General features: G+C 39.3%; 1 protein-coding gene across 6 annotated transcripts in view; it reads right to left on the bottom strand.

The window, feature by feature from the left end:
- PLCH1 (phospholipase C eta 1) overlaps nt 1-15271 on the bottom strand; it is a 281678-nt gene that overhangs the window by 90605 nt on the left and 175802 nt on the right. For all 6 annotated transcript variants that reach the window (XM_023192289.2, XM_023192290.2, XM_023192287.2 and 3 more), the window contains 2 exons: nt 10194-10323; nt 7591-7761 (listed from right to left, as the gene is read on the bottom strand). In XM_023192289.2, the coding sequence (XP_023048057.1) occupies nt 7591-7761; nt 10194-10323 (301 nt within the window). The remainder of the gene's footprint in view (nt 1-7590; nt 7762-10193; nt 10324-15271) is intronic.

Raw genomic sequence — 15271 nt, forward strand, 5'->3', positions numbered from 1 at the left:
CCACCATGCCCGGCCAACAGTTGCACAACTCTGTTGATACACTAAAAAACACTTAAACATATACTTTTAAAAGGGTGAATTTTATGGTATGTGAATAATATCTCAAAGCTCTTATTTAAAAATTGAAAAGTGTTCAAACACAAGCTGGCTGATTATCTGTGTGAGTACTGTAGAAAGAATTATTTCTACTGATTATTATATTTTATAGTCCAAATATTTGGTGATTTTTTACGATTTCAACAGAGCTAAATGCCGCTGACTTAAAATGAACAAAGGAGTTCAGTAGCTCTTTATATTAAGACAATTAGTCCATTAAGAAAATTAAAAGTAAACCTCATCAACTGCACAAAACCAAAGCCTCCTCTCAAGAAGTCTGATATAAAAGGTTAAAAAATTGGAATAAAACATTCATTTATTCCTCTACTTTAGTGAGAAACAGACTTTGAGGAGATATTTAAAAAGCAGACTGAGAAGTTAGCTCTGCTGAGCATAATTCAGCCTATATAATATTAAGATTAAAATATCTTATTTTAAACATAGAGATTCTCTTTGCTAATCAGAACCTAATTTACTTAGCCTTTTCACATGATCAAATGCCAATTTACTAGCAGAATTATAAATGACCAACCACAATAGTAGTTAAGAATTATGCCATAGTTGCAATATCTAGCTATTTTATTAGTATAAATATAAATTAATATTTAAAATAAATAAATTTGACTAAATTTATACTAATACTAATTTATACTAATATATAGTATAAATTTAAACTAATATTATTAATACATCATCGTATTAGTATAAAGAAAGCATTACCATGTATTAAAATACTAACAACGAGCGGAGCAAGATGGCCGAATAGGAACAGCTTCAGTCTCCATCTCCCAGCGCGAGCGACACAGAAGACCGGCGATTTCTGCATTTTCTTTTTTTTTTTTTTTTTTTTTTTGAGACGGAGTCTTGCTCTGTCCCCAGGCTGGAGTGCAGTGGCCGGATCTCAGCTCACTGCAAGCTCCGCCTCCCGGGTTTACGCCATTCTCCTGCCTCAGCCTCCCGAGTAGCTGGGACTACAGGCACCCACCACCTTGCCCGGCTAGTTTTTTTGTATTTTTTAGTAGAGACGGGGTTTCACCGTGTTAGCCAGGATGGTCTCGATCTCCTGACCTCGTGATCCGCCCGTCTCGGCCTCCCAAAGTGCTGGGATTACAGGCTTGAGCCACCGCGCCCGGCGATTTCTGCATTTTCAACTGAGGTACTGGGGTCATCTCACTCGGGAGTGCCGGACAATCGGTGCTGGTCAGCTGCTGCAGCCCGACCAGCGAGAGCTGAAGCAGGGCGAGGCATCGCCTCACCTGGGAAGCGCGAGGGGGAAGGGAGTCCCTTTTCCTAGCCAGGGGAACTGAGACACACAACACCTGGAAAATCGGGTAACTCCCACCCCAATACTGCGCTGTAACACCGGCACACCGGAGATTATATCCCACACCTGGCCGGGAGGGTCCCACGCCCACGGAGCCTCTCTCCTTGCTAACACAGCAGTCTGCGGCAATCTAACCGCAAGGCAGCAGCGAGGCTGGGGGAGGGGCGCCCGCCATTGCTGAGGCTTAAGTAGGTAAATAAAGCCGCTGGGAAGCTCGAACTGGGAGGAGCTCACAGCAGCTCAAGGAAACCTGCCTGTTTCTGTAGACTGCGCCTCTGGGGACAGGGCTCAGCTAAAGGAGCAGAAGCCTGTGAAACGCGAACGACTCTGTCTGACAGCTTTGAAGAGAGCAGTGGATCTCCCAACACGGAGGTTGAGATCTGAGAAGGGGCAGTCTGCCTGCTCAAGTGGGTCCATGACCCCTGAGTAGCCTAACTGGGAGACATCCCCCACTAGGGGCAGTCTGACACCCCACACCTCACAGGGTGGAGTACACCCCTGAGAGGAAGCTTCCAAAGCAAGAATCAGACAGGTGCACTCGCTGTTCAGCAATATTCTATCTTCTGCAACCTCTGCTGCTGATACCCAGGCAAACAGGGTCTGGAGTGGACCTCAAGCAATCTCCAACAGACCTATAGCTGAGGGTCCTGACTGTCAGAAGGAAAACTATCAAACAGGAAGGACACCTATATCAAAACCCCATCAGTACGTCACCATCATCAAAGACCAGTGACAGATAAAACCACAAAGATGGGGAAAAAGCAGGGCAGAAAAGCTGGAAATTCAAAAAATAACAGCGCATCTCCTCCTGCAAAGGAGCACAGCCCATCGCCAGCAACGGATCAAAGCTGGTCAGAGAATGATTTTGATGAGATGAGAGAAGAAGGTTTCAGTCCAGCAAACCTCTCAGAGCTAAAGGAGGAATTACGTACCCAGCGCAAAGAAACTAAAAATCTTGAAAAAAGAGTGGAAGAATTGACAGCTAGACTAATTAATGCAGAGAAGGTCATAAACGAAATGACAGAGATGAAAACCATGACACGAGAAATACGTGACAAATGCACAAGCTTCAGTAACCGACTCGATCAACTGGAAGAAAGAGTATCAGCGATTGAGGATCAAATGAATGAAATGAAGCGAGAAGAGAAACCAAAAGAAAAAAGAAGAAAAAGAAATGAACAAAGCCTGCAAGAAGTATGGGATTACGTCAAAAGACCAAATCTACGTCTGATTGGGGTGCCTGAAAGTGAGGGGGAAAATGGAACCAAATTGGAAAACACTCTACAGGATATCATCCAGGAGAACTTCCCCAACCTAGTGGGGCAGGCCAACATTCAAATTCAGGAAATACAGAGAACGCCACAAAGATACTCCTCCAGAAGAGCAACTCCAAGACACATAATTGCCAGATTCACCAAAGTTGAAATGAAGGAAAAAATCTTAAGGGCAGCCAGAGAGAAAGGTCGGGTTACCCACAAAGGGAAGCCCATCAGACTGACAGCAGATCTCTCGGCAGAAACTCTACAAGCCAGAAGAGAGTGGGGGCCAATATTCAACGTTCTTAAAGAAAAGAATTTTAAACCCAGAATTTCATATCCAGCCAAACTAAGTTTCATAAGTGAAGGAGAAATAAAATTCTTTACAGATAAGCAAATGCTTAGAGATTTTGTCACCACCAGGCCTGCCTTACAAGAGACCCTGAAGGAAGCCCTAAACATGGAAAGGAACAACCGGTACCAGCCATTGCAAAAACATGCCAAAATGTAAAGACCATCGAGTCTAGGAAGAAACTGCATCAACTAATGAGCAAAATAACCAGTTAATATCATAATGGCAGGATCAAGATCACACATAACAATATTAACCTTAAATGTAAATGGACTAAATGCTCCAATTAAAAGACACAGACTGGCAAACTGGATAAAGAGTCAAGACCCATCAGTCTGCTGTCTTCAGGAGACCCATCTCACATGCAGAGACATACATAGGCTCAAAATAAAAGGATGGAGGAAGATCTACCAAGCAAATGGAGAACAAAAAAAAGCAGGGGTTGCAATCCTAGTCTCTGATAAAACAGACTTTAAACCATCACAGATCAAAAGAGACAAAGAAGGCCATTACATAATGGTAAAGGGATCAATCCAACAGGAAGAGCTAACTATCCTAAATATATATGCACCTAATACAGGAGCACCCAGATTCATAAAGCAAGTCCTTAGAGACTTACAAAGAGACTTAGACTCCCATACAATAATAATGGGAGACTTCAACACTCCACTGTCAACATTAGACAGATCAACGAGACAGAAAGTTAACAAGGATATCCAGGAATTGAACTCATCTCTGCACCAAGCGGACCTAATAGACATCTATAGAACTCTCCACCCCAAGTCAACAGAATATACATTCTTCTCAGCACCACATCACACTTATTCCAAAATTGACCACATAATTGGAAGTAAAGCACTCCTCAGCAAATGTAAAAGAACAGAAATTATGACAAACTGTCTCTCAGACCACAGTGCAATCAAACTAGAACTCAGGACTAAGAAACTCAATCAAAACCGCTCAACTACATGGAAACTGAACAACCTGCTCCTGAATGACTACTGGGTACATAACGAAATGAAAGCAGAAATAAAGATGTTCTTTGAATCCAATGAGAACAAAGATACAACATACCAGAATCTCTGGGACACATTTAAAGCAGTGTGTAGAGGGAAATTTATAGCACTAAGTGCCCACAAGAGAAAGCAGGAAAGATCTAAAATTGACACTCTAACATCACAATTAAAAGAACTAGAGAGGCAAGAGCAAACACATTCAAAAGCTAGCAGAAGGCAAGAAATAACTAAGATCAGAGCAGAACTGAAGGAGATAGAGACACAAAAAACCCTCCAAAAAATCAATGAATCCAGGAGTTGGTTTTTTGAAACGATCAACAAAATTGACAGACCGCTAGCAAGGCTAATAAAGAAGAAAAGAGAGAGGAATCAAATAGACGCAATAAAAAATGATAAAGGGGATATCACCACCGACCCCACAGAAATACAAACTACCATCAGAGAATACTATAAACACCTCTACGCAAATCAACTAGAAAATCTAGAAGAAATGGATAATTTCCTGGACACGTACACTCTTCCAAGACTAAACCAGGAAGAAGTTGAATCCCTGAATAGACCAATAGCAGGCTCTGAAATTGAGGCAACAATTAATACCCTACCCACCAAAAAAAGCCCAGGACCAGATGGATTCACAGCTGAATTCTACCAGAGGTACAAGGAGGAGCTGGTACCATTCCTTCTGAAACTATTCCAATCAATAGAAAAAGAGGGAATCCTCCCTAACTCATTTTATGAGGCCAACATCATCCTGATACCAAAGCCTGGCAGAGACACAACAAAAAAAGAGAATTTTAGACCAATCTCCCTGATGAACATCGATGCAAAAATCCTCAATAAAATACTGGCAAACCGGATTCAGCAGCATATCAAAAAGCTTATCCACCATGATCAAGTGGGCTTCATCCCTGGGATGCAAGGCTGGTTCAACATTCGCAAATCAATCAACGTAATCCAGCATATCAACAGAACCAAAGACAAGAACCACATGATTATCTCAATAGATGCAGAAAAGGCTTTTGACAAAATTCAACAGCCCTTCATGCTAAAGACGCTCAACAAATTCGGTATTGATGGAACGTACCTCAAAATAATAAGAGCTATTTATGACAAACCCACAGCTAATATCATACTGAATGGGCAAAAACTGGAAAAGTTCCCTTTGAAAACTGGCACAAGACAGGGATGCCCTCTCTCACCACTCCTATTCAACATAGTGTTGGAAGTTCTGGCTAGGGCAATCAGGCAAGAGAAAGAAATCAAGGGTATTCAGTTAGGAAAAGAAGAAGTCAAATTGTCCCTGTTTGCAGATGACATGATTGTGTATTTAGAAAACCCCATCGTCTCAGCCCAAAATCTTCTTAAGCTGATAAGCAACTTCAGCAAAGTCTCAGGATACAAAATTAATGTGCAAAAATCACAAGCATTCTTATACACCAGTAACAGACAAGCAGAGAGCCAAATCAGGAATGAACTTCCATTCACAATTGCTTCAAAGAGAATAAAATACCTAGGAATCCAACTTACAAGGGATGTAAAGGACCTCTTCAAGGAGAACTACAAACCACTGCTCAGTGAAATCAAAGAGGACACAAACAAATGGAAGAACATACCATGCTCATGGATAGGCAGAATCAATATTGTGAAAATGGCTATACTGCCCAAGGTTATTTATAGATTCAATGCCATCCCCATCAAGCTACCAATGAGTTTCTTCACAGAATTGGAAAAAACTGCTTTAAAGTTCATATGGAACCAAAAAAGAGCCCGTATTGCCAAGACAATCCTAAGTCAAAAGGACAAAGCCGGAGGCGTCACGCTACCTGACTTCAAACTATACTACAAGGCTACAGTAACCAAAACAGCATGGTACTGGTACCAAAACAGAGATATAGACCAATGGAACAGAACGGAGCCTTCAGAAATAATGCCACACATCTACAACCATCTGATCTTTGACAAACCTGACAAAAACAAGAAATGGGGAAAGGATTCCCTATTTAATAAATGGTGCTGGGAAAATTGGCTAGCCATAAGTAGAAAGCTGAAACTGGATCCTTTCCTTACTCCTTATACGAAGATTAATTCAAGATGGATTAGAGACTTAAATGTTAGACCTAATACCATCAAAACCCTAGAAGAAAATCTAGGTAGTACCATTCAGGACATAGGCATGGGCAAGGACTTCATGTCTAAAACACCAAAAGCAACGGCAGCAAAAGCCAAAATTGACAAATGGGATCTCATTAAACTAAAGAGCTTCTGCACAGCAAAAGAAACTACCATCAGAGTGAACAGGCAACCTACAGAATGGGAGAAAATTTTTGCAATCTACTCATCTGACAAAGGGCTAATTTCCAGAATCTACAAAGAACTCAAACAAATATACAAGAAAAAAACAAACAACCCCATCCAAAAGTGGGGAAAGGATATGAACAGACATTTCTCAAAAGAAGACATTCATACAGCCAACAGACACATGAAAAAATGCTCATCATCACTGGCCATCAGAGAAATGCAAATCAAAACCACAATGAGATACCATCTCACACCAGTTAGAATGGCAATCATTAAAAAATCAGGAAACAATAGGTGTTGGAGAGGATGTGGAGAAATAGGAACACTTTTACACTGTTGGTGGGATTGTAAACTAGTTCAACCATTATGGAAAAGAGTATGGCGATTCCTCAAGGATCTAGAACTAGATGTACCATATGACCCAGCCATCCCACTACTGGGTATATACCCAAAGGATTATAAATTATGCTACTACAAAGACACATGCACACATATGTTTATTGCGGCACTATTCACAATAGCAAAGACTTGGAATCAACCCAAATGTCCATCAGTGACAGACTGGATTAAGAAAATGTGGCACATATACACCATGGAATACTATGCAGCCATAAAAAAGGATGAGTTTGCGTCCTTTGTAGGGACATGGATGCAGCTGGAAACCATCATTCTTAGCAAACTATCACAAGAAGAGAAAACCAAACACCGCATGTTCTCACTCATAGGTGGGAACTGAACAATGAGCTCACTTGGACTCTGGAAGGGGAACATCACACACTGGGGCCTATCATGGGGAGGGGGGAGGGGGGAGGGATTGCATTGGGGAGTTATACCTGATATAAATGATGAATTGATGGGTGCTGACGAGTTGATGGGTGCAGCACACCAACATGGCACATGTATACATATGTAACCTGCACGTTATGCACATGTACCCTAGAACTTAAAGTATAATAAAAAAAAAAAAAAAATACTAACAACATTCATTTCTTTGTGGGAAAATATGCATATCTGTACTCAATACGTTTAAGGTTAAGAATTATATAACCCAGTGTTCAAGTTATCACTTCTTCTCTTAAAAGCTGCTAGAAACTGTTTTAAATGACTCATAGATAAGATTTTTGTAAACTAGTGATATTTACTCCCTTTGTGAAATTCAAAGTATACCTATATTTAACCCCAAAAGAAAGACTTGCATCTTTCATGAGTACTTTTAAGTAAACTTTCATTTCAACAGTCTAAAGATACCTTTTGCTCCACCTTCAAAAATTGAGCCAGTTCTTCCACAGTTAGGTGATCTTTCTTATCACTGTAGCTCAAAAGCAACAAATAAAGGTCTCGTCTCAAAGACATCATTTTGTAAAAAACACAGAACTCTTCAAATGTCAAAGTTCCCTGATTCTCATCTGTGTCGGCTTCCTGAAAAGGGCATAGAGAAAATAAAGCAATATGCAAGTTAGAAATAGGAAATTCAGTACTGGGAAATAATATTTACTATAAAAGGGTTAGTACACAAATCCCAAGTGGTGAGCACACATTCTCTTCAAGTACACGTGAAACATTATAAAGCAACCACATATTTGGCCAGAAAGATTCAACAAATTATAAGGAATCAACCTCACACAAACCAATTGTTCTGACCACTGTAAATTTATAAATCAACAAAGAAAGCTAAAAAAAAAAAAAAAAACCTGTAGAAACAATACAATTCTAAATAGGAAATAAAGCATATACAAGTAAAAAATATACTACATATTAAAACTTATAAAATAACATTAGAATGAAACTTGAAGTCTTAAATTATTAGAGAGCAAAGTAGATTTTAAAAAGAAATTAATAATTCAACCCAAAAAATGTGAAAAAAATAAGCGACGGAAATAAATTATAAACAAAAGCAAAAAGTAATAAATAGAAAACAAACGGCTATAACATACAGGTGAGAAAGAAAACCAAAGCCTGATGTCTAAAGAACCAATAAAAATGAGAAATCTTGAACAAGACTTGATTAGTCAAGAACAAAAGAAGATATATTTAACACATGAGAAAAATCCCAGTCTCTCATTGGTTTCTGAACTGTAATCCAATCAAAAGTAATTTTTACCTATGAGAGAATCTCTCTTAATTCTCCAAAGGTAGAGCTGATGCTCTTAAAGCCATGGGCATCCTTGGTAACTCCCTGCTTTCCCTCCATAGAAAAGTCTAAACAATCCATCTGGATTGGTTTCTTGTTAAAATTGTTTCTAGTAATTCTTGAGCACAAATCTTTCATCATATGCCTTACTTACAGGTTGGCTGAATTATTCATAAAACCACAAAACTACTGGGGATAAATAATGAGCAACTGACCCATTTATGTGCTCTTCTTCATTCTAAGTGAATACAATTCTAACTAAACAAAAACAGACAGGGAATGAATGGCATTTTGAAACGCATGGATTTTGTGAAGTACACTCAACTGTTATATGGTATTAAACAAAGCTTTGAAAGGCAAAGTGGTCATTAAAATATTTTTTAAATTTTGCTAACCTTGTGTCAATTATGAACAAATGCTTCCAAATTTTACTTCCAAAAATTACCCAAGAAATCATGATTTGTATAGGTACAGACTTTGCCCTCCTCTTTAGGATTGGCCTCTTACATTGAATCAGCAGCTACCTCTTCCATGCTGTGATCAGCTCCTGTGCAAATGAACAGACAGGAGGTGGGGCTCACAGCAGGGAAAAAGTGAGATGACAGGTGACAGGGAATACCAGAAACATGGCCAACCTTCCCATATGTTTAAAGATAATTCATTTCCCCTCCTAAGTCCCTCACTCCATCTCTCAGATTCCCTATATAGCAAATCTCACTCCTTCCTCCTCTTCCCATTCTCTCATGCTGTTCTCCAGTGCAATGGGACTCAGTTTCCCACAATGCAAACCATCTCCAACCAAGAACAGGGCCACCCTTAAACAGTCACAGAACAGAGCCAGCCTCTGTCTTCCATTTATTGTTGCAACACATACCCCATGTTGTCTCTGTTCTTACCACCTCTAAGAACAAGTACAAACATTAAACATCATATTGCCCTCCTATGCTTATTTCTATATGTACAAAGTATCACCTACCTACTCACTTAGAATAGAAAATCATTGCAAAACATGGATTACGCACATGACTTATCTTCAAATAACAGCCTTTTATAAATTAATACTCTAGTAATTTCTAATAGCCTAACATTGTCTTTGCCCTGACTTAAGAGAGCTCACTTCTGCACTCAGGTGAGGACTAAATGCAGTCCTAGCTGGATGCCACAGAATAAGTCTGGGTCCAAGGATTTTTCTCAGTGACTTATCAACAGGGAAAGAGCATTTCATCTAACGAACAAGGAGCTGAATGAAATTCTGCAGAGCTCCCTAAATGCTAGGAGTGAATTGCCCTCCTAATCCTCATGGATACTAAATCCTGAACTCCTCAGAAACAAAATACAGAGCTCTTGAGGTTTTAGACAAGTGCTATTTTTTTGTCATGTTACTTAGTCTTTATTCTGATCCTCACAACAGCACCACGAAGTAGGCAACTGAGGTATTACTGTCCTCTCAAAGGGACTCGAGCAAGTTTCCTCCATTATTTGCCGGAAAACAGCAACAATAACAAAAAAGCATTTTAGGAAGTGAAATTTTGGATGCATGTTAAATTTATAAAGTCTTTTTACTTGATGAAACAAAATTGTTTCTTCATCAAAGAAAAATAAAACAGTACGGAACACATATATTATCTTCCAACAAAACAAAATAGCCTTTTAATAAACATAAGTACATTAATAACCTCTGTGTATTTTATATAAGACCAGTGAAATTGTGAAAACTTACCTGAAACATTTGTCTGACTTTTCTTCGGGGCAGATTAACATTCAGTTTATGCATCAGCTGATGTATCTCTTCAATATTCAACAAGCCATCACCATTTTTATCAGCCTCCTCAAAGGTCTGCTTCACCCATGTGCACAAAGGTCAAAGAAAACACCTGTGTTCTCATCAAAATTAAAAACTGCTCTCTCACAGAATACTCGCAAGGACATTTATCAGTAACAGGGAACTTGAGAAGAAGGTCTTTTGAGGAGGCCCTGCAACCCATAGGCTCTGATGAGCTACTAATAGTGATGACAACGATAACAATGACAACAAACCAGGAATGGAAGGGGAACAGATAAAGGGGGCAAAGGGGTTCCCAGCTGGATGCTGGGATGGATGCAGTGGCTCATGCCTGTAACCTCAGCACTTTGTGAGGCTGAGGCAAGTGGATCACCTGAGGTCAGCAGTTCGAGACCAGCCTGGCCAACATGGTAAAACCCTGTCTCTACTAAAAATACAAAAATTAGCCAGGCATGGTGGCGGGCACCTGTAATCCCAGCTACTTGGGAGGCTGAGGCAGGAGAATCGCTTGAACCCAGGAGGCAGAGGTTGCAGTAAGCCAAGATTGCACTCCAGCCTAGGTGACAAGAGTGAAACTCCGTCTCAAAAGAAAAAAGGCGGGGGATGGTTCCCTCCATTGGGAAATGAGAGTTAAACCAAATTATTCTGAACATATTTAATTCAAACATTCTTACTCAATCTTATCCAAATTAAATATCAAATCTATTATTGCAAAAAACTATATTACTACCCTAAATGGTAGGAGTGAATTGCCCTCCTAATCCTCAAGGATACCAAAACCTCATGGATACTAAAAGCTACATTACTGGTTCTAATTCCACTCTAGCAAGACAATAACACCTTAATTCACACCTCCAATAGCAAACTCCATAAACATAAATATTTCTACATGACTTTAAACGTTATCCCTTTTTGCTTTTCATTTTCTGATCAGTTTTTCTCAGTTATGCTGCCATGTTCATAACACAAATCTTGTGTCCCTATTAATTCTCATTCACAAGGTTAGAGTTCTTCGTTTATGAGGCATACAGATGGCATGTAGCAGGAATGGCCCATTATTACATCTCTCGAACATTTTCTGTTTAAGAATCTCTTTATGATGAAACCCCAAATATCATAAATACAGGACTTATCTTCTCCCATGCCCTTTTACCAACTATCTTTTTACCTTCACAGTACCTCATGGTACATGATCTTTTCAATTCTCTTTTCACTGTCTCGCTCTGACATTTAGCAAATTAGACCATCTAGTTCAATCTCATCATTGTACAGCTAAGGATATAAAATGAGAGGAGAGAGAGAAATCTGATAAGAATTAGTATGAGAACCAGTTTTCAACCCACGTCTTTTGTGCCTGATCTAGCACACACTTTGACACATAAGGTCAGTCTCTATACCACATTTATCTTCCTATTACTAGCTTTGCTAGTTCTCACCTAATCGGCCCAAATTTCTAAATCACGGGCAGGTAATGTGAAGTACAAGCGTAATGTACTAGGAGGTGCCCTCAAAGCTCAGGTATGAAATGAAGTGACTGAGAATAAGAAGCTGAGTTTAGATACAAAAGGTTTACATCACGTGAACTGAAATTTTAAAAGATCCTCAGTGGGAGAGCCTTGGGTTGCGTTACATAGTGAGAAAGCAGACAAAATGGTAATAAATACAAGAATTGAAAATTCCCAGTTAACTTTTAGCAAAGGATTTTTTAAATGGATGATTCATAGTTGTTGAGGGGTAGATTACAAAAGGCAAGTACTGCGTGCATATTTAGAAAACCAATTAAACTTCTATGTTTGAAGGGTAATGGAGAGGAAAAGAATAAGGTGATAGATAGAAAGAAACCAGAGAATCAAAGTAAGCAAAAGGTATAGTTTTAAAAACCAAGAAATGGGAGAATGAATATATATCAGAGGAGAGGGCACAGCATATTTCCATTTTCTATGTGATTCAAATTATGACTGTAGGAGATTATACCTCAGTAAGTATAAACAACTAGAAAAGTAAGGTATTATGTCTCCTAAAATTAAGTAGAGGATATTTTCAGATCGCCTTATTTCATATTTTGTAAACACCTTATTTCCTATTTTTTCCCTTTAAAACTTTAAAAATAACCAGCCCAGCTCTTTCTAGTTCAATTTTTCCTTATAGACTTGTCAGGACCTCATTTTATATGACCCCTGGAAGTTAAAGGGAGGTCCAGATCTGGGAGGAAAATAACTGAAGAACCAAAAGGGTGAAAAATTTGGCCCAATTACTAAAAAGTGCCTGAGTCTCATTTTCTTCTGTTTTCAAGGCACGCAGCACCCACTTGGGGCTTTCAACTACAGACACTACTTTACGCCCCACAGAGTATATGGCTGGAGTTCAAAGAAGTGACAAACGGAGTCTGATGGCAGTACTATTTTTATCCTTTTAATCTATAATTCTTTATCAAAGCCTCTCAAAGTCTTCTCCAGAGAAGAGGCAGGGACAGCCAAACCCTGAGCATGCTTGTACTCTGCAGATACAAATATTTAGGATAAGCCTGTGTCTGCAAAGCCTTTAGCACCAACACAGAAACTGGCCGTGATTATTGGTTTAGGGAACTGGTAAAGTAAAAACAGAGGTGGAATCAAATCAAAAAATATACACTAGTCCTAATTCTACTGCTTACTTGGCCCTGTGGGTTACTCATATCACCTCTTGGAGCCTCCATTTCTTCACCTACAATGTCAAGGAGCACAACTTTTAACCTTGAAATCCTTTCCGACTCTAAGATTCCGTAAATGAAAAAGCTATTCTTTCCAGTAATGGTCCACATAGTATACAACTCCAGGTAAAAATATCCTGATATCTTAAAGATGTTCTTCATAATTAAGATATGAGTGTCCAATAAAGCCCCGAATTAATAATTTATAGCCACACCATAATAATTTTAAAAAGAGAAACAGTCATTCCTCGGAGAAAATGTGGGTGAGACTGAATGCAAAGTAATGATCTAGGATTTTCTATCAAGAGACTGTAGGAGTATGTAAAGCATTGAATGATCCTATCTAGTACAGGGGAGAGCAAACTTTTCTGTAAAGGGCCTGATAGTGAATATTTTAAGTTTTGCAGGACATTTGCTCTCAGCTGCAACTATTCCACTCTGTCACTGTCATGAGAAAGTAGCCATACAGACATAAATGAATGAACATGGTTGTGTTCCAATAAACCTTTATTTATGAACCCTGAAATTTTTATTTGAAGTAATTTTCACAGGTCACAAAATGTTTTTCTTTTGATTTTTTTTTTTAACCATTTAAAATCCATTCTTAGCTCAGGAGTCCAAACAAAAATCAGGAGTGGGCTAGATTTGCCCAGCTGTTTGAGGGGAAAGAATAACGTCTAGATTTATACATAACAGGCAGCCTAAAGCCTTCTGGAGGTAATAATTTTCCTCATGGGATCAAGAGATAAGGTGGGGAAAACATGAAGGAGAATGGTCTGACGGAGAAAAATGCTGAGCCTAAGTGCCAGAACCATCATCTTTGCATACAGATCTGCTGAGAATTCAGACTTTCATTTATCTGAATAGGAAAGCTAAAGATTTGCCACTCTTTATCTCTTTTTAGCAACGACAACAGTAGCTATTACTTGTAAAGTGGTTATTAGGTGCTAGGCAGTGTTCTAAGGACTGTATATAAATACTCAATTGATCTTAACACACCTCTCTATGGTAGACACTATCATTATGATCATCACCATGTTGCAGATGAAAGACTTGAAGGCAAAAGAACATAAGTAATTCATGCAAATTTGCACAGCACAGGCAGAGTGGGGGGTGGACTGCAGGCAGTGCAGCACCAGGGTCTGATCCCTAATGACACTGGATTTCTTCTAGTAAGTATGAGTACTGCATCATGGCCATCACTCAACATGACCATACTGCAGAAATAAGTTATGCTCTAGACTGGATGGATTTTCTCATGCAGTCGTTTAAGATTCATTATTCTCATTTTTCATTCACAGTTGAAATTTTCAGTCCTAAAGTGAAATCTAATAATGAACATCCCAAATCTCTTCTCTTCATTAATGTAGTTAAATGTTTGTCAAATTAAGGATGTAATCCCATTATTAAGATATTATCTAGGCCGGGTGCGGTGGCTCATGCCTGTAATCCCAGCACTTTGCAAGGCGAGGCAGGCAGATCATGAGGTCAGGAGATCGAGACCATCCTGGCTAACACGGTGAAACCCCATCTCTACTAAAAATACAAAAAATTAGCCGGGCATGGTGGTGGGTGCCTGTAGACCCAGCTACTCGGGAGGCTGGGGCAGGAGAATGGCATGAACCTGGGAGGCAGAGCTTGCAGTGAGCCGAGATTGTGCCACTGCTCTCCAGCCTGGGTGACAGAGCAAGACTCTGCCTCAAAAAAAAAAAGGATTATCTAAAACCCTATTAAATTTTGAGAAATCTGTATGAAAATTATTCCCTGACTCAACACAACCTTTCTCATTTTTTTACTTCAGCTTCCTCTTTACTATTCATTAAGTTATTATTTCCCTTTTATTCCTTCACTGACATAAAAATCAACTGCTCTCATATTTCCTATAAAATTGTTCCTCTGTGTAGCGCCACAGTACACCTGCTTTCTGGACAGCATATTTTCAGAATATGGAACCCATAGAATATGAAAACTTTCAAGTGCCAGTAAACGTGGACAATCAGGTTCAAAAAACTTTTGACCAACAAAGCAAAAAGACAATGTATGCCCATCTCTAACTCGTCTCTTTCAAGGATTATGAGAGAGGCTTCTATAAGTGACCTGTGGCTCTGGAATGCTGTGAACTTATCCTAGTTAACTGGATGAGGCTAGAAGCTTCTGGATTTGGTTGCTTCCCCATGGCCACCACTCTTCCTTCTTCCTTGCTATACAACCTTGATTTTGTTCAGGTATCCAAAAGCCATGTGCTTTAATGATGAGTGGGAACTGGATGGGGGGAGGTAAATCTTGGTTAAATACAACTCTCCTCAAAGTATAGTCCTGGAGGTCC

Source organism: Piliocolobus tephrosceles, chromosome 2, assembly GCF_002776525.5.
Source record: "Piliocolobus tephrosceles isolate RC106 chromosome 2, ASM277652v3, whole genome shotgun sequence".
Taxonomy (NCBI): domain Eukaryota; kingdom Metazoa; phylum Chordata; class Mammalia; order Primates; family Cercopithecidae; genus Piliocolobus; species Piliocolobus tephrosceles.